Below are 23,472 nucleotides of genomic sequence, written 5' to 3' on the forward strand. Positions count from 1 at the left end.
ACAGCCAGCAGTAACAAGGAGTTATAATCCAAACATGGGGGGAACTGACCTCTGCGACAGATTGTTGGCATACTATAGATGTACTGTACGAACAAAAAGATGGACAGTACGAGTCTTCAACCATTTTGTAGACCTTGTCCTTGTCAACGGCTGGTTAATGTACAGAAGGGCCTGCTGGAAATCAGATATCCCTAAGAGAAAACAAATGAGTCTCTTACAATACCGTCTCCATGCAGCTAATGCCCTGATTAGATCTGAAACAATTTCACAGTCAGTCAGACACTCACCGAGAGGACTGCACACTGTTGGCATTGAGGACTGTGCACAGAGGGAACAGGAAGAACAAGAACCAGCCTCTAAATACCGTAAAGTGATATCACAGCCTATTCCGGAAGTCAGACTTGATATGTACGGACATTTTCCCAAGTATTCAAATGACAGCTTTCCATCCAAGTGTAGGTTCCCAGGATGCAAATCCAAATCAAGAATCATGTGTGCAAAATGCAATATGTACTTGTGTGTCCTCAAGAACAACTGTTTCATGAAATACCATGTTAAGTAATGATTGAGCATGTAATTACAATGTAATATGTACAGTATGCTTGCATTTTTCAAGTATTTTTAGAGTTATAGGTTGGTTTTGACACTGACGTCATGGTTATTGAGGAACATCTTGCTTATTATTACATAAAGTTCTCATGTCAAATTCATACCTTCTATTTTTAGTTTAAGGCATTTATGTAATTTTGTGATTTAATCTGGGTGTAAATGTACCATACTTTTCAACATTAATAAGATATATGTATAATTTTGTTAAATATTTTTATGTAATAAAAACCTGAGGTGTACATATGTACACCATCAATTTTGGACACCCTATCAGTAGAATATTTTTTCTGGAATTTTTCTCAACATCTCTGATTCCCTATTATCCACTCTAGTGAATATCACTGTCAAAATCCAAATTTTTGTCTCCTGGGACTGAAGAGGTTAAAATAAGTGAAGTTTACAATATAGAAAAGTTATTCGTGAATCATCCAAGTATTTTATATAATTTGATGCATCAGTAACAGAGAGAATGTAGTTTTGTTAATCCTGATAGGGTTACATTAGCATAATAACTATACGACATTTTATCCAGTATACGTGTGTAAAGGTAAAACACTAAGCTACAGTCTTAGAAAATATAACTGCTAAAAACGAGAGAGTAATGTAAACTAGAGACCCGTTTAGGTTAATGCTACCTTGATATGAGCAACAAAGGGTGACGGTACAAACAAGTGTTGTTAGGGAATTAGGACAGAATAGTTAATGGTACTCGTAACAACCAGGATATCTACACCTACATATATGGTCTAAGAGACAATCAGAGTTTGTTATTGTAACTGTCCCTGTTTACTACTACTACTACAAGGAAAGGGGTTCGAGGTTCAACCCCATGTAATACAATCACGATATAGATCGACTAAAGAATGTACACAATTCTTTTATTCATCAACTAGTTTTTGCCCTCGGATTCGCCAGCGTAGTCCGGCTCCATGGCTACATGGTTAGCGTGCTGGCCTTTGGTCACTGGGCTCCCGTGTTCGATTCCCGGCAGGGTCGGGAATTTTAACCATCATTGGTTAATTTCGCTGACACGAGGGCTGGGTGTATGTGTCGTCTTCATCATAATTTCATCCTCATCACGACGCGCAGGTCACCTACGGTTGTCAAATCAAAAGACCAGCACTTGGAGAGCCAAACATGTCCTCGGACACTGCCGGCTCTAAAAGTCATAAGCTATTTCATTTCACCAGCGTAGAAATTAATTTTATGGCCAGAAATAATAGAGGAGTGTAGAGAAACCATCAACCCAAAGAAAATCGTTACAAGTCTGTATATAACACCACGATCGGGAAGAAACCCCATTACTGGGTACCTCCAAGTGGTATACCACTAAAAGGCGGTGGTGATTATTGTTTTAAGAGGAAGTACAACTAGGCAACCATCCTCTATATAACACTAATCAGAGAGAGAAAATGGAAAGGATCCAACCCTTCGAAAAATGAAGGTATCGGCCAAAGAAAGACAAGGGCCACGAAGGGCGTAAAAATGAAAGACTCCCTACGCCTCGAGTGCTCTAATACCGTCGGGGTCGGAAAAGAACAAGAGTTGACCAAGGGAGGTCGGATGGGATAGATGAATGTGAGCAATGCCAGGACTCGGTTGAGGGCCTCGTGGTCGCCAACCTACGCTCCCAAGAGCCCCTGGGGCCCTTTTTAGTCGTCTCTTACGACAGGTAGGGGTTACCGTGGATATTATTCTACCTCCCCCACTCACCCACAGGAGGATGATACCACTAAAACTAAGGTCTCAAAACAACATGCTTAGCGCTAGAATAAGGTAATCCGGATGTCTCTGGGTTCCAGATAGGGAGCACAAGGCAAGGAAGTACCAAACACAACTGCAAGAAATCGGTAGTAGACCTGTGTGTTACAGCGGTGGTCCGCGAGAAAGTCGCCGATTCCTTGCTCGCTTCTCCCTGTCTGAGAGACCATGTTCTCAAGATTTAAAATGTTAGCCTATTTCTCAGTTCCCACTTAACGGGAGTTGAAACCAAGTGTAGAACATTCTCGATGTCTCTACTTTCATATGGACAAATTTCATTACAACTGGGTTAACAGTTTGTGCATTAAATCAAAATCGAATAGCAGATAGTCAAACAGACTTTCAAAAATGGCGTATCATTTCTAGAGCCCTGCACGGATGTCTTGGCGGATACTAACTGAATGACAGTGCGGATAATTTTGCTGATAATTTCTAAATAATGGCGTTTATTGATTTTCACACAGGTATACTCTTGTTTTTACTTGTGGTTAGGCGACCCTTGACACTGGTATGGGAGAATAGTGATATATACAGAGCACTGAGAGCATAAAGACAAAAATCTGACCTAAGCCTAGCTGGCTCCTGTCCTCAGTTAATGGAAATAAGCAACAAATGTCAATACGTCGGTTGTTGTCGCAAGGGAAAGTCGAACCTGTGACTGTAGGGGTACTGGTACCAGGTATCAGGCCTATTGTATTATGTTATCACATCTATCCGTTTGAAGATCTTGGGTGTAATATACCGTAGTTAAATATTTACAATATTCGCGAATAACCATTTTCCGGATGCGGATAACCATTCGCGGATGCGGATGCGGGTGCGGATGAAGGAAGTGCAGAGACGGAGCGGATGCGGATATTATTTTGTATATCCGCGCAAGGCTCTAATCATTTCCCTAACGTGTATACTTTCAGCCCTCACAAAATCGCGAACAAGAGAGAAAGAAAAACAAAGACACAAAAAAAAAGTACGAACAGACACTAAATACCTACGGTTCACACAGTACCGGGTTCAATTCCCGAATAAGCTGAGGACCTTAACTGCGTATGGTTCATTCCTCTAGCTCGAGGACTGAGTGTTTTGGGTTCGTCTTAATACAGTTTTCTTCATTCACATACAACATACCGTACTACCAACCACCACAGAAACACACAATAGTCAGTGCATCCCTCCATATACCGTTGGTGTCAGAAGGACATCAAGCCCCAAAACTGGGCCAAATCCACGTCAAATGCAGACTCCAATAAATTGATTTTTGAAGGAGGCCAGGAAGAAGAATTACAGCAAACAACTAAAGAGGTTACGTGGTACTGTCTGTTTAAAAAATCCCTTGTCCCTTAACAAGATACACCTCATATGTACAATATAGAGTAGGCCCTACTACTTCTGGAAAACTTGCATAAAGTTAATTAGTAAATGACCCACCGAGCTCGATAGCTGCAGTCGCTTAAGTGCGGCCAGTATCCAGTAATCGGGAGATAGTGGGTTCGAGCCCCACTGTCGACAGCCCTGAAGATGGTTTTCCGTGGTTTCCCATTTTCACACCAGGCAAATGCCGGGGCTGTACCTTAATTAAGGCCACGGCCGCTTCCTTCCAATTCCTAGATCTTTCCTCTCCCAATCGTCGCCGTAAGACATATCTGTGTCGGTGCGACGTAAAGCAAAAAAAGTAAATGACCATAATTATCATCGAATAATCGTTAAGTTCCATAGCTGATTAGTCAACTGTTTTGTCTTCTGTCTCTTGGGTTCCGGGTTCTATTTCCCACTGGGATTTTAATCTCGAACGTTTAATTCCGCTAGTTCGGAGACTGGATGTTTGTGCTGTCGTCAACATTCCTGCAACTAACAAACTACACTACCATCTTCCACACAAATACACACATTTCTATACACGGAAGACGCCACCTACCCTCGCTGGAGAGGGTCTGCTTTAACAAGGAATGGATCGCGCTAATAACAGCTATACGGAATAATAATAATAATAATAATAATAATAATAATAATAATAATAATAATAATAATAATAATAATAATAATAATAATAATAATAATAAATTAGTTTCAGGTTCCAGAATACAAAAATAGAAATATAATTGTCTATAACAATACCTCGAGTTAAATGTCATATTTTCGGTTGACAGTTTAAGATATTTGTTCATATCAGCGTCTTCAACTCTATCGAAGTATGAATGGACCACAGTAGATTTGTGTCTACGATTATAAGCCACACACGGTAGGTTTATGGTTCATTAGAGAACATGACATAATATACGAGGGTCTTGATTTTCTAAATGATTATATACAACATACAATGAAAAATTTACAATATATACTCGCATATTATTTGAATGTTGATAAATAAAACTTCCCCTAGGTTCCTAGACATTTCATTTAGCACCACCCCACCACCACCACCACCACGATCAGTTAGTAACTCACACTGCAAACAGATCCATTACATATTCAATCCTCCCCTCCCCCCAAATCACTTCCTTTCCAATCTTATTAAGAACTTCATTTATTTATTGGTGGGGAAGGAAGGGGGGGGGTCGTGATTGGCGCAGTGGCTAAGGTACTGGCTTTCATCTCGGACGACCAGGGTTCGAATTCCGCTCGAACCTGGATTGGAATTTTTACCTGAAAAATCACGTGGCGTCCTGCCTCCTGCCAAAACCACAATGAGCTTGGGTGACCCCAGCACCCCAGAAATGTCCGGGATAACTGAAGGGAGTTTTCATGTATTTATTTATTTATTTAAATTTGCTCATTCAGTTCACTTAACTCCGGTAACAATGATCCACTTACGAAGATGCAGGAAGAATATAATCCTTATAATGGAAACGTGGGATGAGTCCAATCAATAAACTAGATTGCTGTAGCGCAGAATGAAGCCAAGCGTGTTATTCGTGGTAATTGGGTTTCCGGCCCATCAGTGCCAATAACGGAACAACTTAATAGTGGCACCTGTCTGTTCAAGTACCCGAACAATGGATGAATGGAAGCAGACTGGGTAAAAACACTTGCGGTTAGCTAATAGGTCCTGGCATGGAGCCTTGGCAAACAAATCTCATCCACGTTCATCGACCCTACCATAATACATAGCTACACACAGAAACCACATTCTAACGATTCACAAACTGTGACCCCTTAGGAAAAACTAGCATAGAGGATTCAGAATAATATACAGTACAATCACGATTTCGAAATTCAATCGTTAATCGTAATTTGCTTAAATATATTAATTCCGTTTAAACTATTACTTCTCTAATCAAAACAACAAATGTTGATAAAGCATGCACTGAAATGTCGTAATTTACATAAAATACTGAAAGAATATATCTGTATTATTCAGACATATAAACTATGTGTTTACAGGTGTCTGTGACGTATGTGATATTCAACATTTTAATTTCCTCATTACTGTACGAATAATATGCTGTCGCTGATTAAAGTCTCTATGCCTTAGGGAGAACATGAAGTTCACCAGCTCCGTAGTACTTTTACTCTGTATACGTGGAAAGGAGTTTTAATATTCTGGATAGGAGCGACTGCAGCTATCGAGCTCGGTAATATTTAATATTTTAAACAATAGTCGAAGCATATGGCTGGTCAGGTGGTCTTCTGGAGGCGCAAACTCGCACACTATATAGTCCAGTCTGTTGTCATTTACGAGTGCCAAATGCACGACACGTGCCTACTTTTCCAGAAAAAAACATCGTAGGGTCTCTTCCCCATCGAAAGCGTTGAGGGGACGCATAGTTGAAAACATGTAAAACAGGTCCCTAAAAACGTGCCTCATTGATATAAACTCGAATAGTTATGAAAATCATCATATATAAAAACAAACAGAACCTCATTGCAAGTAACAATAAAGAAGATTAACTTATCTCAGTATATTATATAGGGTCATCGAAAAAGGATACCCATATTTTAAAAGAATGCTGCTTCTGGTAGGATAAACATATTGGAGCAATTATGGTCTTAAACGGAAGAGGAAGCAAGGGAGTTTATTATTATTATTATTATTATTATTATTATTATTATTATTTTCAACCGCTGCTAGTAGTCGTACTAATTGCTTGACCTTGACCGGGTGATATAACCCTCACCATGAGTACTATGAATAATGCGCCTGTACGTGTGTTGTGTAAGTCAGGTTTTACACGTAGGCACCACGCCTCAATACCACCTTACCAACACAAACATCTGCCTGGTAGCATGTCTGACACGGAAACAGGCCGATACTTCTGTAGTATCACCTCCCACACCTCCCTGCTATCTCTTTCTTCTTAGAGCTAATAGCATATCGGAGGCAGTGTAGAATAGTGACGACTGCCACGCGGGGGAGCGGCCTTCGGAACCCGAAAAAAACAAAAAAACAAAAAAACAAAAACAAAAAAAAACCGGTGTTGTGCAACAAGGCCAGGCCAGTACCATGTGGACCGCCCAGCAGAAAGCTCGGTGCGTGCTTCGGTTCACAGGATTCAAATCAAACGTGCTTGTTCAATGTAACTCTAGAATAACTTATCAGCGTTGTGATGCGTTAGACAAATGCTAGACTGAATGCTAAGTTTCCTAATGGTTGAATTGGTAGAGGTGCCCTATTTCCTGGCCGCTTAGAAGTCCTGATCTAACTCCAATGAACTACTACTTTCTTCTGAGGATACATTAAAAACATTTTTATGGTGAAAATTCACGTGACTTAGTGCATATCAGAGAAAGGATCATTGCTGCCTTCTCAACTGTATCTCCAGACATGCTCCAGCGTACGACGTAAGAAACCGATTGATTATAGCTTCGATGTCTGTCGTGTCACTAAAGGGGCGCATACAGAAATGTATGAATGTATGTAAAAAAAAAAAAAAAAACCTCCCACCATTCCTCTACAGTTTAGGACCATAATCACATTAATACGTATGTTTATCCTACTTGAAGCAGCATTTTTTAAAATATGGGTATTCTTTTACGATGACCCTGTACAGGAAGCTCAAGATGTAATCGTACACCAACTACGTTAGTGAATACATTATTCCATATGACTCTATTTTACATATCTGATATTATCCTAACAGAAAATAAAACATAAATCAATTACTTTCTGAAGTGTTACAGTAGTAACTTTCATGATACGACAATATGAAGGTTAGCAATTGCTCAACAACTCGCAAATCACGAAAAATGCCGTCAACGAGTGAGTTAAAAGATAATTGCCAAGTCCATCGGTAAGCAGGGTATCTTCACTAAAAAGACGGCAACGCGAAATGTAAACCAAAAGTTACGAAATAACTATAGTCCACTAGCTTCTGTAGAAATGGCGGAGAAAGTTTTCTCCCTTGGCGACTTCACGTCACACCGATTATATAACAAGTCTGTTTTTAGCCCAGAGTCGGGTCAGGTACAAGGTACAGTTACGTGGTGGCGGTCCAGCGTAGTCACCGAGAGCCTCCGACTATTACGAATGACAAGGAAGTTTTTCATGAAATGAAACTGACAAAAACAACCGGAGAAAACTTGACTGCTGCGGCTCTGGCAAAGGTTTCACAGGAGTCACAAAGATTTTGAACTTTGGATGAAGTAAAGGAAGGCCAACATCTAATCGTCTGAACCACGAAGGAATGTTTAAACCCATAACATTATTGTTATTATGAGAAAATACAATTAATAGATTTACGAGAATCGGCTACAAAATCAACAATCGGAATTCACCAACGAACCAGTTTTAAATTATGTTTCCGCAGTCGGTTGAACCACAATTACAACTTAGTACTCGTCAACCGCTCGAAAGTGTCCTTTCAAATCTGGTAGTTTTTGCAATTTGCTTTACTTCGCACCGACACAGACAGGTCTTATAGCGACGACAGGATAGGAAAGGTCTACGAGTGGGAAGGAATAGACCGTGGCCTTAATTAAGGTTCAGCCCCACCATTTGCCTGGTGTGAAAATGGAAAACCACGGAAAATCATCTTCAGGGCTGCCGACAGTGGGGTTTGAATCCACTATCTCCCGGATGCAAGCTCACAGCTGCACGCCCCAAATCGCACGGCCAACTCGCCCGGTAAATCTGGTAGTGCTGCCAATTTAACTTTTCATATCTAAATACGATCCAAAATGCTAGGGAATGAAACTCTAGATCGGGTCCCCAGAACAGGTTTTCCTTTTTTCTTTTTCTTAACCACTGCATACTGTGTTTTTCACATCCAAGTGCTATAATGCATTATTTCAAAAATTTGTGTTTTATAGAGGGTGACTCATAAAGAGTTACTCTGAAGCTCAACATTTATATTATTCCAGACGAAAAACGTAATTATGTCGTTAGAAACGTACAGATTTCTGTGCGAAGCAAGTAAGAAATTCATAACACATTTTGACCCTCAGAACACGAGTCACTTTAATAAAGGATTGTTTGCAAAGAGTTTATTGAATTTTATTTTACTCTTTAAACGACGAGACCTACAAACAACCTTCAAATTATTATAACTCCGTAAGTATTGAGAATAGGTGTGTGGCTCCTTGCCTGAATTGGGTAGCGAACTGATCTTCGGTTCAGAGAACCCTGGGCTCGATTCCTGGCCGGGCCTAGAATTATCCATATGATTAATTTCTGTGGCTCGGGGACTGGATGATTGTGTTTATCTCAACACACGTCCCTTCATCTACAGTATATACACAACACAACACACTACAAACAATCACAGAAATTCGCAACAGTAAATTCCATACCCTCACACGAGGTTGGTGTCAGGAAGGGCATCCGGCCGTAAAACTGGGACAAATCCTCACCAATTGCCAACCTCAATAAATTGGGGAAAATGCCATGAAGAATAACAAGTATTGAGAATAGGGCACTTTTTTATATGACAGTTCTTATTCAAAATGTCTTCAGCTCCGTAAGTGGAAGGCCGAGCTCGATAGCTGCAGCCGCTTAAATGCGGCCAAGATCCAGTATTCGGGAGATAGTAGGTTCGAACCCCACTGTCGGCAGCCCTGAAGAGGGTTTTCCGTGGTTTCCCATTTTCACACCAGGAAAATGTACCTTAATTAAGGCCACGGCCGCTTCCTTCCTAGTCCTAGCCCTTTCCTTTCCCATCGTCGCCATAAGACATATCTGTGTCGGTGCGACGTAAAGTCAATAGCGTAAGTGGAGGTAACTCTCCATGAATCACCCCGTATGCAAACCACTTCATTCAACAGTAAGTTTACGCCGACTAATTATACTTTTCTAGCGCTTCTTATTTCCAGCTCTCCCTAGCATGATCTTTCGCTCACAATACTCCATAACTACAGTATAATCCCGCATGAATAAAGAGGTAGCTCACTTGCTCCGTCTCTTCTCAATCACAATCCCCTTGTCTCGCGCCCGCTACATTCTTTGTTTTGCTTTCCCTATGACGACAAATACAAAATACTGTCTGTAGTGCACTACAGTATTATTCAAATAACTAGCTATTATAATATTATACCCGTCGTTGACGGATTAATGTTTGTAACTGCAGCAGTGATGCCATCTAGCGGAGATGAGTGACAACAGAAGAGACCGAGTACACCTCAGCTGACAACGACAGTCAGCCTGAATCGTTCTTAACGTTTTTAGGGGCTTAGAACACTGTAGGCCATTACATTTTTTCTTCCGAGTCGGCAATATTCATAGATTCGAGGCCTAAGCTTTCAACTCCACCGTCTATGATTCATTTTCCCCCTGACAACAAGACTGGGTGGCTCCAGCGACCCCAGAAGTAGCAAGGACATCCGGAAAAAGTTTTTATTCTTCGAGAGATCGTTCCTTCTCATTTCCATAGTCGTCTTCATATCTTTCAAATCAGTAAGGGCGAAAGGACCACGTAGTTTTGCAGCTTAAGAGACAACAACCAGCACAACCGCCAGTAATAATAATGGCGTATGGCTTTTAGTGCTTGGAGTATCCGAGGACATGTTCGGCACCCAGGTGCAGGTCTTTTGATTTGACTCTCGTAGGCGACCTGCGCTTCATGATGAGAATGAAATGATGAAGACGACAGAGAAATTAACCAATTAAGGTTAAAATTCCCGACCCTGCCGGGTATCGAACCCGGGACCCCTGTGCCAAAGGCCAGTACGCTAACAATTTAGCCATGGAGCCACACACAATCGCCAGTGAGTTCGTTATCACGGAAACTGTACAATATTTCCACGTCAGCAATGCTTGCCGTTGAACTTGGCAGTAAAAATCTGAATACATGAATATCCCCAGTATTACAGCTCGTAGGATATAATCGCATATAAAAAAGTAGAAATGATTTTTTCTATCATTTTTGTTATTTACACTTTTTACATAAAATTACTATTTCCGGAGATATTTTGGAAATTTGTGAAAATGTAATTATTACGAGTGTCTCCGTTATTGCTCCTCGTACAGAAACAACGCACTGCAGTTAAAATACCGGCAATTACATTTTGCACATTTGTTATGTACAGTTTTGTAATACAGTTATAAAAATAATATTACCGGAGAAATCTGACATTTCCTGTTCAGTCCCTTTTAACAGTGCACAATCCCTGTACTTAAATGCGAGTTTCAAGTAAATCAGTCCTGTCATTTTTCCATGATGTAGTAACACACCAACAAGAAAAGAATTGAACCTACTTTCAACTATTCCTATTCATCTAATCCGAGATAAAAACGAAGGATGAGGCAAAAATCTGAAGCGTACGGGGAAAAAAAAAAAGTATTTATATAGGCTACGTATTAGGTCAGATGTTTCCAGAAACTACCTACTGACTATTGGTATTGGTATTTTTACTTTAGTTTCCCTTTCGTATTCAGACATTTTTTACAATTTACATTACGTCGCCCCGACGAAGATAGGTCTTATAGCGACGATGGGATAGCAAAGGGCTAGGAGTAGGAATGAAGCGTGGTCTTAAATAACGTACAGTCCCAGAATTTGCCTGGTATGAAAATGCGGAATCACGGAAAACCATCTTCAGGGCTGCCGACAGTGGGGTTCGAACCTACTATCTCCCGAATACTGGATACTGACCGCACTTAAGCGACTGCAACTATCGAGCTCGGTGTAGCTACTTTAGAGACCAGCTGAATCTAATATTGCTTCCATTTAGCTCAATCAGACTCCTCTCATTTATCTTTCCTATCCGACTTCTAGTGGCCAACTCTCTTCTGACCCAACAGTATTAGGTTTCCCAAAGACTCCGGAGAAGAAGATAATAACGTCAAGCAGCAGATGATGACATTAAAACATACTTTCAAAGGACAATTTTCAAACTGAAGGTGCGCCAAGGAAAAAAATGTTATCTTATGAGAAAGAAGAAGAGACTTCCTATGCCTCCTAAAATTTGTATGGGACGATCATGACTCCGATTGCTCACAAATGAACGCGAGTCTATTCACGGTACAGAATTCAATATCTTGAACGATAACTCGTGTAATGTTATGCAGCGTGGAGTACCGTATACTGTTGCTCAACACACTTGTATATGCTACAGGAACGTCGTGCTAAATGCATGTATGTATGTTTAGTCCTCAGCCCGAAGGCTGGTTGGATCCTCAACAGTTCCGCCATAAGCTGTCATAGATGGCCTAGGCATCACTGAAGAGGCGTACTAGGGAAATGAGGAGTGAGGTAGTTTCCCGTTGCTTTCCTCACCGAGTCAGAAGTTGCTAGTACATATCAGTCTGCCAAGCCCACTGAAATGCAAGCACCAACTGACCCTATGAGCAATATTTTCACACCATTCATAGCAGGGACTGGCTGCAGACGGAATGGCATTACTAGCATCACTCATACCTCAGTCACTTTCATATTGTCAAAGCCAAGGATAAAGCTGAGACAGATCAATGAAAGTAACAAAATTGCTCTAGCCCATACCAGAAGACATAGTGCACTGCAAACACTAGGTCCTGCCAGCAAAGGCACGCTAAATGCATATCAACTTGAGAATTAGAAGCGCGGCACGTAGAACAGTTCATCGTCGAAACTGCCAAAATCAGGTCCTAGAGCTGATCACATGCCGTAAGGTTTTATTTCTACGCCAAGAACTCCGCTTTTCGAAAGTCACCACCACCTACACAGCAGTCCATCGTTAGCATTAAACGCATCGCTAGGCGTAGTGTCTTCTATTAAACGCATCGCTAGGCGTGGGTCCGTGGACTATATGAAAATCCCAAGGGACCCGATATAATTACGGGTTGTGAAATCGTTTATAAACACACAATGGACTTTTAAGGACTTCACTTTATTATGAAGCCATTAAAGAGATTTAAACAAAGCACAAAATTATAGTAATTATCAATATGCATTGAAACACGACCTAATATAATAGGGACAAATTCTTTTATATCCTTGACTTGGCGGGGTTTCCCCACCTGTACTACGGGCTTGTCCTACTGAAAATTCCACGCGGAGTCACTACGTTTACATGCGGATTGAAATCGAACTGAGTACACTTACCGTACTGAATACGATCCCCGTTTACATGTAGGCTACTGAGTTGCGTACTGAATCGGACAGCAAGATCGACATAAATATACACATGGCGGTAACATCAAAATCAATTATATTGTTTGATCAACATAACCTATTGCGACGTAATCAACTGTACTCTTTATATTTTCATACGCGTTTTTTAAATAGCCTACAGAAGTGAAGTAGCTTAGTAAGTTAATTATGGATGTATTAAAAGCACTTGTGTTGATGATAATTCATTTTTCTCCTGAATCTGTTGCCTGTAAATATTCAATCGGCCGATTATGAATGAAGATGAATAGCACAGATTCGATTATGGGAATTACTTTTTACAGTACAAATATGGAGTGTGCACAGTCGTTAACAATATGATTTCAATACTATCCTCGTTTACATGGAATTCAATTCGAACTGAATACGATATGATCCCATATTTTACCGTACCGTCCTTGATACAGAATCCGAACTGAGTCCCCGCTTACATACCTTTTCAGTATGGACAGTGTACTCAAATCGATTTGAATCCTGCATGTAAACGCACTAACTGCGACTGAAACCCAGGACTCTCCAATCGGGAGCCTAGTGTGCAAAGTCGGGCAAAACAGCTAAACTATGCCAGTGCTAGTTAATATGTATGCTCATGAATCGAGATAAATCATAATTCGTATTTAGAGCAATTCAAATGAATGTTGCGAACCTACGTCAGCACATATCTCTAATAATTCAGCACATACCGCTAGTCCGAATAGAAAATATTTTTTAAACTTACTCAGGCCATTCAAGAAAAGCAGCCATAATGTTTATTGTTATATATCAGCAACCTTGCGTTTCTGAAAACGAAGCGTGATAGGGGCCTACCTGTCGTTCAGAAAATTACGGTTCACTAAAATCGCATTCTCTTCGTGCGAAACAGAAACTAGAAAACATCGAGCAAGTGGCCGCGCGGTTTGAGTCACGTAGCTAGTAGCATGCAATCGGAAGATAATCGATTCGAACCCCACTATCGGCAGTCCTGAAGATGGTTTTCCGTGGTTTCCCATTTTCACAACACGCAAATGCTAGGACTGTACTTTCATGAAGGCCACGGTCACTTCCTTCCCACTCCTAGCCGTTTCCTATCCCATCGTCAGCATAAGACCTATCTGTACCGGGCGAGTTGGCCGTGCGGTTAGGGGCGCGCAGCTGTGAGCTCTCATCCGGGAGACAGTGGGTTCGAACCCCACTGTCGGCAGCCCTGAAGATGATTTTCCGTGGTTTTCCATTTTCACACCAGGCAAATGGTGGGGCTGTAACTTAAGGCCACGGTCACTTCCTTCCCATTCCTAGGCCTTTCCTGTCCCATCGTCACCATAAGACCTATCAATGTCGGTGCGACGTAAAGCAAAAACAAAAAAAAAAAAGGACCTATCTGTGTCGGTGCAAAGTAAAGCAAATTGTAAAAAAATTACTATGAAACGCTCACTAATCCGCCATAATAATCCTTAGAACGTTCCATTTTCACCGGAATCTTAACGAAATAGAAAAGTAACTCTTCATGAAAGCCAACTTGTTTAACAATAATATAAGTAAATCCATCATTAAACTTACCCAACGTGCCCACCGAGACGCTTGCCTTTCTTTCTTGCATTCAAGCTAATTGAGCTCATATTGTGAAACATGCGATACACACTAGAAACGTGCGTTCACTGAATAATAAAGGATTATTTAAAGGTTAACCACCGATAAACTCAACTTACAGCAAAGCACAGGCCATTCAGTTCGAAATGTAACTGGCAATACCTGGCAACTGCTAACTGACCGAGCCAATGTCCCAGTGTCCCAACCTGAAGATTACACAAAAGGATTAGAAAGGGTGAATACACAGGCGTGTGCCTCCCATGACCTTGAAGAAAACTGTTTCTCATATTACCGTATTGTCAGTAAACATGACAAATGGCAAGCTAGAAGCAAACACTTCATTTGCACAGCTGCCCTTTTACTACGATCACATTGTACTAAATAATAATAATAATAATAATAATAATAATAATAATAATAATAATAATAATAATAATAATAATAATAATAATAATAATAATTAGTAACATACATACATACATTATCATTATAGACTGTTATGCCTTTCAGCGTTCAGTCTGCAAGCCTCTGAGAATTTACTAAACGTCGCCACAATCCTCTATTTGCATCTAGTGTTGTGGCCTCATTTATCTTATCTTTAAATCGTTAGAAACAGAGTCTAACCATCGTCGTCTTGGTCTCCCTCTACTTCTCTTACCCTCCATAACAGAGTCCATTATTCTCCTAGGTAACCTATCCTCCTCCATTCGCCTCACATGACCCCACCACCGAAGGCGGTTTATACGTACAGCTTCATCCATCGAGTTCATTCCTAAATTAGCCTTTATCTCCTCATTCCGAGTTCCCTCCTGCCACTGTTCCCACCTGTTTGTACCAGCAATCATTCTTGCTAATAATAATAATAATAATAATAATAATAATAATAATAATAATAATAATAATAATGATAATTTCTGTCCACAGCAGTAGTCTGGATCGTTTAGAGCCTTTACCACCACGGTAAGACCAATTTAAGAAAATGGAAAGGGTGCTTACATAATAAAAGATGAAAATCGAAATAAAAAAATACGCCCTTTTCTAGGCGTCCCCAGAGTAAATAGCTAAGCTTTAGGCCTAAGCATTTTTTACCTTTGATTTAGCCATGCCATTTTCAGAAATTACCCATGCTGCTGCCGTGTATCAAGGGATGGACTCTAACGGCTTCATCAGAGAACCAACTGCAGGTCTTCGAAATGTGGATGTATCGCAGAATGTTCAAGGTCCCTTGGGTAGACCATGTTACCACGAGGAGTTACTCCGTTGAGCCGGGAGGTCATATGAAGTCTTAACCCTCACAAAACGCAGGTTAGCAGCATATTCCGATCACGCCTTCCGTAATGACAAATACAGCTGACCACAGAAGGCGAGAGAGAATGGAAACTAGGACAAGGGCGGAGAGATCATCATCCTGGACGCAGAATCTCCTACAGTGGTTCGATATTTATTATACTGTAACTCTGATACGGAAAACACAAAATAGGAAACCTTACTCCATATCTCCATAATGGTCGCCAACAGCTTGTGAGGATATGGCATCAAAGAGGAAACAGAATGAAGATTCCCAATAGACGTTATCTTTCATCAAAGCTTCCCAGTTATCTTGTCCTCAATTACTATCAGCAGGAAACTGTGATTTTTACCTTGGATTAAAAGACCCAGATAGATCAGTTCAAGTGCTATGATAAAGTTATTTTAGATGATTTATTCGTGCATCTCTTCAAGTCACATTTCTGACATCTGTCCATGCCACGAAATGTTTAAAACATACGTTTCTACCTCCTTGTATATGTTAAAAACTTCCAGGTAGAACATAATCAAGTGTTTAGTCTGTGAATGACGTTATTGAAGTCCTTATAACTGTAATTAAAACGACAAATTAAATGGAGATGGAAACGGAAAGTTATTTCGTTGTCTTTTAAATATCCTTTGACGAATATGTATTCCTTAGGGTGGAACTAGTCTTATAAAGAAAGCTTTAATCGTCAAGTGAATGAATTATGCATTCATTCTCCCAGGCTGGAACACAAAACTGCAACATGACCGATAAAGATGACACACCCGAGTGCAATGCATTGTGTTAAAAGCCTCTGCAACAGGTTTCCCCACAAACAGTTCCTGGAGACAACAGTAACACTTTCTCGCAGGCTAAATTCCAAGAACACTGACACACTCAGTCCGCGCATACATTACACGAGTGGCTCATTTCGATACAGGGAAACACGTTCATTTACTATACGAGAAACCCTGTACAGTATTTTCAACAAAAATAAATTATTACCGCTGAATCGACGTATAGCTAACAGCACCCATTCATTAATATTCGACAATCACGGGTGTGCAATGGCCCAAAATATGAATTCCTGCAATCTAGATACCGTAAAGTATATTATGTAGCTTCAAGTAAATATTATAAAAAGGACATCAAGGTATAAATTGGATTTTCCCATTTCTCAGCTTGTGCAGAAATTCAACAGCGCTTCAGTCCTACATCGAACAAGGCTAGTTGACGAGGTGTAGTTTATCTTTACAAATTGCCATATTATTATACTGAAGTGTGCAACGGATGACCGTCCTTGCTACTGCTATCACTCACATAATAATAATAATAATAATAATAATAATAATAATAATAATAATAATAATAATAATAATAATAATAATTAGTTTTACGTCCCACTCACTACATGAACAGTTGTCGCAGACGCCGAGGTGCCCAAATTCTGTCCAGCTGAAGTTATTTTACATGAGTTGCCTAGCCAAGGCAGTGAAGGCGCGCCGGAAAGACGTGAGTTCGATTTCCAGGAAGTCGAAGCATTTAGAAACGAGATTTCCACTTCTAAAGAGGCACCCTGGCCATGAAGTCCACTCAGCCTACACCAGAAATGAGTACCAGGTTAATTCCTGAGAGCAAAGGCGACCGGGTATAGGACTAACCACCCTATCGCACTTAGCGCCGAGGTGACGGATAGTTGAAGCCTTTACTTTCCATTCCTGCAAAGACCTTCATGGTATGTGGGAAGATGGCCTTGTCTTAGCTTTTAGAGTTCAGAAAATGTATGGACACCAGACTGGAGTATTTGAACACCTTCAAAATATAACCCGTGTGAGCCGGGATCCACCCGACCCGCCAACTTGGGTTCGAAAAGCCAGCACTCGCCACTAAGCCACGTCTCGCGATGTAACAGACGAAAATTGAATAGAATATTTTCAACATTTGCTTGCCTAACCCGAGATTAAAACGAGCTGTGGGGAAAATATTCAAAGCTTACAAGCAAAATAAGTATATATTCCAACACACTCTGAATATCAGACTTATTAGGCTGCTGGAAACGTAACCGTCTTGGATAGATATAAATATTTGTAATAGTTAACGTATATAAACAGAACTCAAAATCAATATTTACCCCTACAATATCCTCTTCAAATTGTGTAAGACACGCGTTCGGCGGAAAGTCCACTACAGTTTGAAGAATGACTTTCGATATATATCTCTGATGTCTCGGTTAGTACAATATTTTGTTGAGGAAACGCACAATCCTGTGCTACATAGAACGAATGCAGTAGCATTCAAACTAAAATAATGTGTAGAGAACCTTCAAAATCTGAAGAGAATAACAACCATTCAATGAAAGTCACCGATAATGGTTAGGTCGCTGTCTTCTCTACTGACTCTCACAGCCAACACGCGATGTTGATTTAATTCCAGTGTATTAAAGCCCCCTTCGCTTCATTGTTTTAATTTAGGATGTGGCCAAGTTGGCCAATCCTTAAGACAGATCAGCTCACCACCAGCACTAGTCGTGCGATGTTGGAAGAACTCAAGAGAACAGAGAGAGCAGTGAAGCGAAGAATGTGACTGATCGCCACTGATGCCAATTAAATAAAATATATTTGTCAAGAGTTCAATTTTATTTTATTTTTCCATTCAAATGACAAGAACTCAGGACAAATGTGTTCAACAAACAGCTTTCAAATTATTGTAACTCTGTACGTAGGGCGCAGGTTCGTATGTTTTGTTCAAACTGACTTCAGAAGAGTAACAAGATACCATTTTAGCAGGATCCGTAAACTCTGCATCACACCTTTGCTTTACTACAGCCAAGACAAGACTGAGTTACATTCTCGTTAACTACGATAGTCCACATGTGAATGGTACAACTGCCAGGTTCCAACCTAAGTTCCAACCTAAAAAATAGTATCCAAAGAAATATATAAACAACAAATCAACAAGGTTAATTCCCAGGCATTAGATACTTTTTGATGAGAGACGCAACACCCACCAATGGTGTTAACTACCCGAATAGAAATTCAGTGTTCATGTGGGGAGGAATTATTCTAACGTCACGATTACGCCAAGAGTATACATTCTGTTTACAGATTACACTGGCCTGCAAAACTGAGGTCACTCAATATTGTCCGACACATTTCAACTGATTTATGCATAACTGGGCATTGCGATTTTAAATACTGACATTTTTTCACAATCACAAAGCGATTTTTAACAAAGTTGATGCGAAAATGTGGGACATGCACATTAAGGTGAAAGAATGTACTTGCAATAACAAACGATCTTTTCATGCCTATATTTTCGGATAGGAAATCATTCCTAAAACGTAATTACTTAAAAGATCATAACGACCTTTTCGCTTCCCCATAAAGCTCCTTGTACTTCTCTTGTAAGTAGTGTCTGGCTACCATGTATGTATGTTCAGTCTTCAGCCCTAAGGCTGGTTGGATCCTCAACAGCTCCGCCATCAGCTGTCATACATGGCCTAGGCATCACTGAAGAGGCGTACTAGGGAAATGAGGAGTGAGGTAGTTTCCCGCTGCTTTCCTCACCGAGGCAGAAGTTGCTATTACATATCAGTCTGCCAAGCCCACTGAAATGCATGCAACAACCAACCCTATAGCAACATTTTCACACCATTCATAGGAGGGACTGGCTGCAGAAAGAATGGTATTACTGGCATCGCTCATACCTCAGTCACTTTCATATTGTCAAAGCCACGTATAAGACAGAGACAGATCAATGAAAGCAACAAAATTGCTCTAGCACATACCAGAAGACATAGTGCACAGTAAACACCTGGTCTTGCCAGCAAAGGCATCTGGCTACCATGTCTGTCTGTCAGGTCATCAGCCCAGAGGCTGGTTGGATCCTCAAATAGCACCCCGAAAGGCTATGCAGTCATAGGGAAACAGCAAAAACCAATGGCAGAGCCCAAATGAGGCGTACTAGGCAAGATGAGGAACAAGGTAGTTATCACACAAAAATCAAGTTAGCCGGGCTGAGTGGCTCAGACGGTTGAGGCGCTGGCCTTCTGAACCCAACGTGGCAGGTTCGATCCTGGCTCAGTCCGGTGGTATTTGAAGGTGCTCAAATACGTCAGCCTCATGTCGGTAGATTTGCTGGCACGTAAAATGACTCCTGCGGGAGTAAATTTCGGCACCTCGGCGTCTCCAAAAACCGTAAAAGTAGTTAGTGCGACGTAAAGCAAATAGCATTATTATTAAAATCAAGTTATGGAGTTCAACACGGGGAAAAAATGCAGCTTTGGATGTAAAGCAACAATGTATAGAGTCGAAATTATTTGATTATTGAAAAAGTAGAAAGAGAAAAGTTACTAAAGAGTATGAGGATAAATAATAATAATAATAATAATAATAATAATAATAATAATAATAATAATAATAATAATAATAATAATCCGTGGGTCACGCGGCAGCGCGCCGGCCTCTCACCGCTGGGTTCCGTGGTTCAAATCCCTGTCACTCCATGTGAGATTTGTGGTGTACAAAGCGGAGGCGGGACAGGTTTTTCTCCGGGTACTCCGGTTTTCCCTGTCATATCTCATTCCAGCAATACTCTCCAATATCATTTCATCTACCATTGATTAATCATTGTCCCAGAGGAATGCGACAGGCTTCGGCAGCTGGCACAATTCCCATCCTCGCAGCCAGATGGGGGCTTCATTCAATCCATTCCTGTTGCATTCCTGACCCGGTCGAATGACTGGAAACAGGCTGTGGATTTTCATTTTCAATAATAATAATAACAACAACAAGCGAATGACCTCAGCGATCGTGCGCAGGCATTTTAATTTGACGCCATGTGGCTGGCTGCCTGCCGGATATTTCAACGTTCCGTTTTACTCTAGGCCTCCTAGATGACAGAGTAAACCGAATCTCCCTTCGGCGTCTACGGCTGAGTTTTAATGTATTTTGTCGGGGGAATATCAAATGTGTCACCAGATCTTTTACATGCCGATAGCATTACGACATGGAGTGTCGAATGGACTTTTTTTCCACCCTTCAAAAATCAATTACGTCTGCCGACTTTGAATCCGCGATCTTGGGATCGGGGACAGATATTTTATTATTATTATTATTATTATTATTATTATTATTATTATTATTATTATTATTATTATTATTATTATTATTATTATTATTGTACCGGGCGGTACACCTCCGCGCCGCTAATTCAAACATTGCGCCAGTTGAAACTCCTCAACTGGAGGAAGCCTGAACTTTTTTTTTTTTGCTAGGGGCTTTACGTCGCACCGACACAGATAGGTCTTATGGCGACGATGGGATAGGAAAGGCCTAGGAGTTGGAAGGAAGCGGCCGTGGCCTTAATTAAGGTACAGCCCCAGCATTTGCCTGGTGTGAAAATGGGAAACCACGGAAAACCATTTTCAGGAAGCCTGAACTTTAACAACCATGTTAATTCTACAGTTTCTCAGAAGATGTCTCTACTGTAAATTTTGTAGTGTTCTGAACTATGTCAATTTCGAGTCGTGTTTGTCTGCTCCATACACCGCCGTCTCGATCCTCCTATACTGGCTGCTCTATGCGAGCCTTTTTTGCGACTACGCTGCGACAAAATTTCTCCGCTAGATGGCAGACATAGACGCACAATGTTCTAAACTTATTCTAATGACGACAGCCTACAAAACACTATGCAGTATGGTCATATGTTCACTGAAGCTCGTAAATTACATCAGTAATATTAAATATCGGCAAAATTACCTGTATGAAGTTGCAGTTGGCCTCAGTAATATTAAATATCGGCAAAATTACCTGTATGAAGTTGCAGTTGGCCTCTTCATGCACAATTTAAAGATTTTCCTGGACGAAGGCTTGGAGTGGTACCGTACGTTTTGTGTTCTTGCCTACGCAATATAAACAAATAGAGGTCTTACGAACTTGGTTAGGACAATATCACAAACAGTTTGCTGATATTCTTTGACCTCACACTATAAAAAGCACATTCTGAAAGGTTTTCTTTGCTGGTTGTTTTACGTCGCACCGACACAGATAGGTCTTATGGCGGCGATGGGATAGGAAAGGCCTAGGAATGGGAAGGAAGCGGCCTTGTCCTTAAGGTACAGCCCCAGAATTTGCCTGGTGTGAAAATGGGAAACCACGGAAAACCATCTTCAGGGCTGCCAACAGTGGGATTCGAACCCACTATCTTCCGGACGAAGGCTCACAGCTGCGTGCTCTTAACCGCACGGCCAACTCGCCCGGTATTCTGAAAGGGAAGACGTCGCAAGTTCTCGTATTAAGCTCGAACGTTTGAAGGACGTCGACAATAGGGCACAGCAGCTTCAGCGAACTCCTGCATATGCTTCACCAGAGCAACAAAACAAGGTTTTGAATATCGAACTCCTACTCTGTCCTGATGCATAATCAGTTCCATTTAGCGGTTTCGAAGCTCTGGGCAATGAGATGTTGCTGACACAAATGCACACTCCATCCTCTCTTCAACAACATGAACCTAGTATCCGCAAATTAGGATTTGATTTCCTGTTTTTAGTTTGATTGGAATATTATCGACTGGATATCTGAGGTTGTCCAAAATGTCTAAACACGAAGACGTTTGCTTTGTGATTGTCCGTCACAATTCTTATCACAAGGAATCCACTATCCTCCACGGCTTGAATCACCTTCTGAAAAAAAATCTGCAGCCTGTTTCCAGTCATTCGACCGGGTCAGGAATGGAATGAATAAAGCCCCCATCTAGCAGCGAGGATAGGAATTGTGCCGGCTGCCCAAGCCTGTCGCACTCCTCCGGGGTAATGATTAATGAATGACAGATGAAATGATATTCGAAAGTGGTGCTAGAATGAAATATGACAGGGAAAACCAGAGTATCCGGAGAAAAACCTGTCCCGCCTTCGCTTTGTCCAGCACAAATCTCACATGGATTGACCGGGGTTTGAACCACTGAACCCAGCGGTGAGATGCCGGCGCGCTGCCGCCTGAGCCGCGGAGGCTCCATCACCTTCTGAAATAAGGTGTAAAGGCACAGATGCGAGAGTAATCTGAGGATAACCAATTACTTCCTTTATTAGGTCCTTGCCTAGATAAAGCCGACAGCCGCTTTTCTCTTAATTCCCTTCTAGACGGTATTTCATGGAGTCGTATCTTTTCTGGCTGTGAACCACCTTGCCGAGATTGGCAAAATGGTACACAACAGTTGAATATTTCGGGGAAGGAATCTGAAGTTTCAGTTCTACGAAAAATAGGACTTACACAAACGAAAAGAAACAAGTACCAACACCTTAAAATCACTTTTGAAATATCTATTAGCATAACATGATTAATTCATTTCACAGTTCTATACAAAATATCTCTTGTACGAACGAAAGTGACCAGACACGTTTACTTATTGTACGAAATAACTCAGGTTTACACACATTCATGCACCAATAACACAGTGCTACACCCACACTAACAGCGAAGATTGTGCGTCTACTGCTGCACTCTTACGGCGACTTGGAGAAATGTCGGTAGTCGCGCCTTCCTGTGTTAAAATAGTGGCATAGAGCAGGCAGTATAAGAGGATCGAGACGGCTGTGGCTCCATAGCAAGAACTTTCTCTAACAGATGTCTCTACCAAAACTGATAACGCTCTCTGGTGTAAAGGAATGAACTGTCCGGAAGAAATTTAACATTCATAAGTTTTGTTTTTGCTAAATTTTGTTCTGTGGTTTGAGAGTTGGCAATATAATCC

The 23,472-nt window shown here is 41.0% G+C and overlaps 1 protein-coding gene across 4 annotated transcripts in view; it reads right to left on the bottom strand.

The window, feature by feature from the left end:
• Positions 1-23,472, bottom strand: part of hpo (serine/threonine-protein kinase hippo) — a 514,540-nt gene that overhangs the window by 173,072 nt on the left and 317,996 nt on the right. Inside the window, exon 1 of one of the 4 annotated variants that reach the window (XM_067152276.2) lies at positions 14,421-14,506. The exons of the other annotated variants lie outside the window; for them this stretch is intronic. Within the exon in view, the coding sequence (XP_067008377.1) occupies positions 14,421-14,491 (71 nt within the window). The 5' untranslated portion in view covers positions 14,492-14,506. Of the gene's footprint in view, positions 1-14,420; positions 14,507-23,472 lie in introns of those variants that run through there. 4 annotated transcript variants of the gene reach the window in all.

This window comes from Anabrus simplex, chromosome 8 (assembly GCF_040414725.1).
Source record: "Anabrus simplex isolate iqAnaSimp1 chromosome 8, ASM4041472v1, whole genome shotgun sequence".
NCBI lineage: Eukaryota > Metazoa > Arthropoda > Insecta > Orthoptera > Tettigoniidae > Anabrus > Anabrus simplex.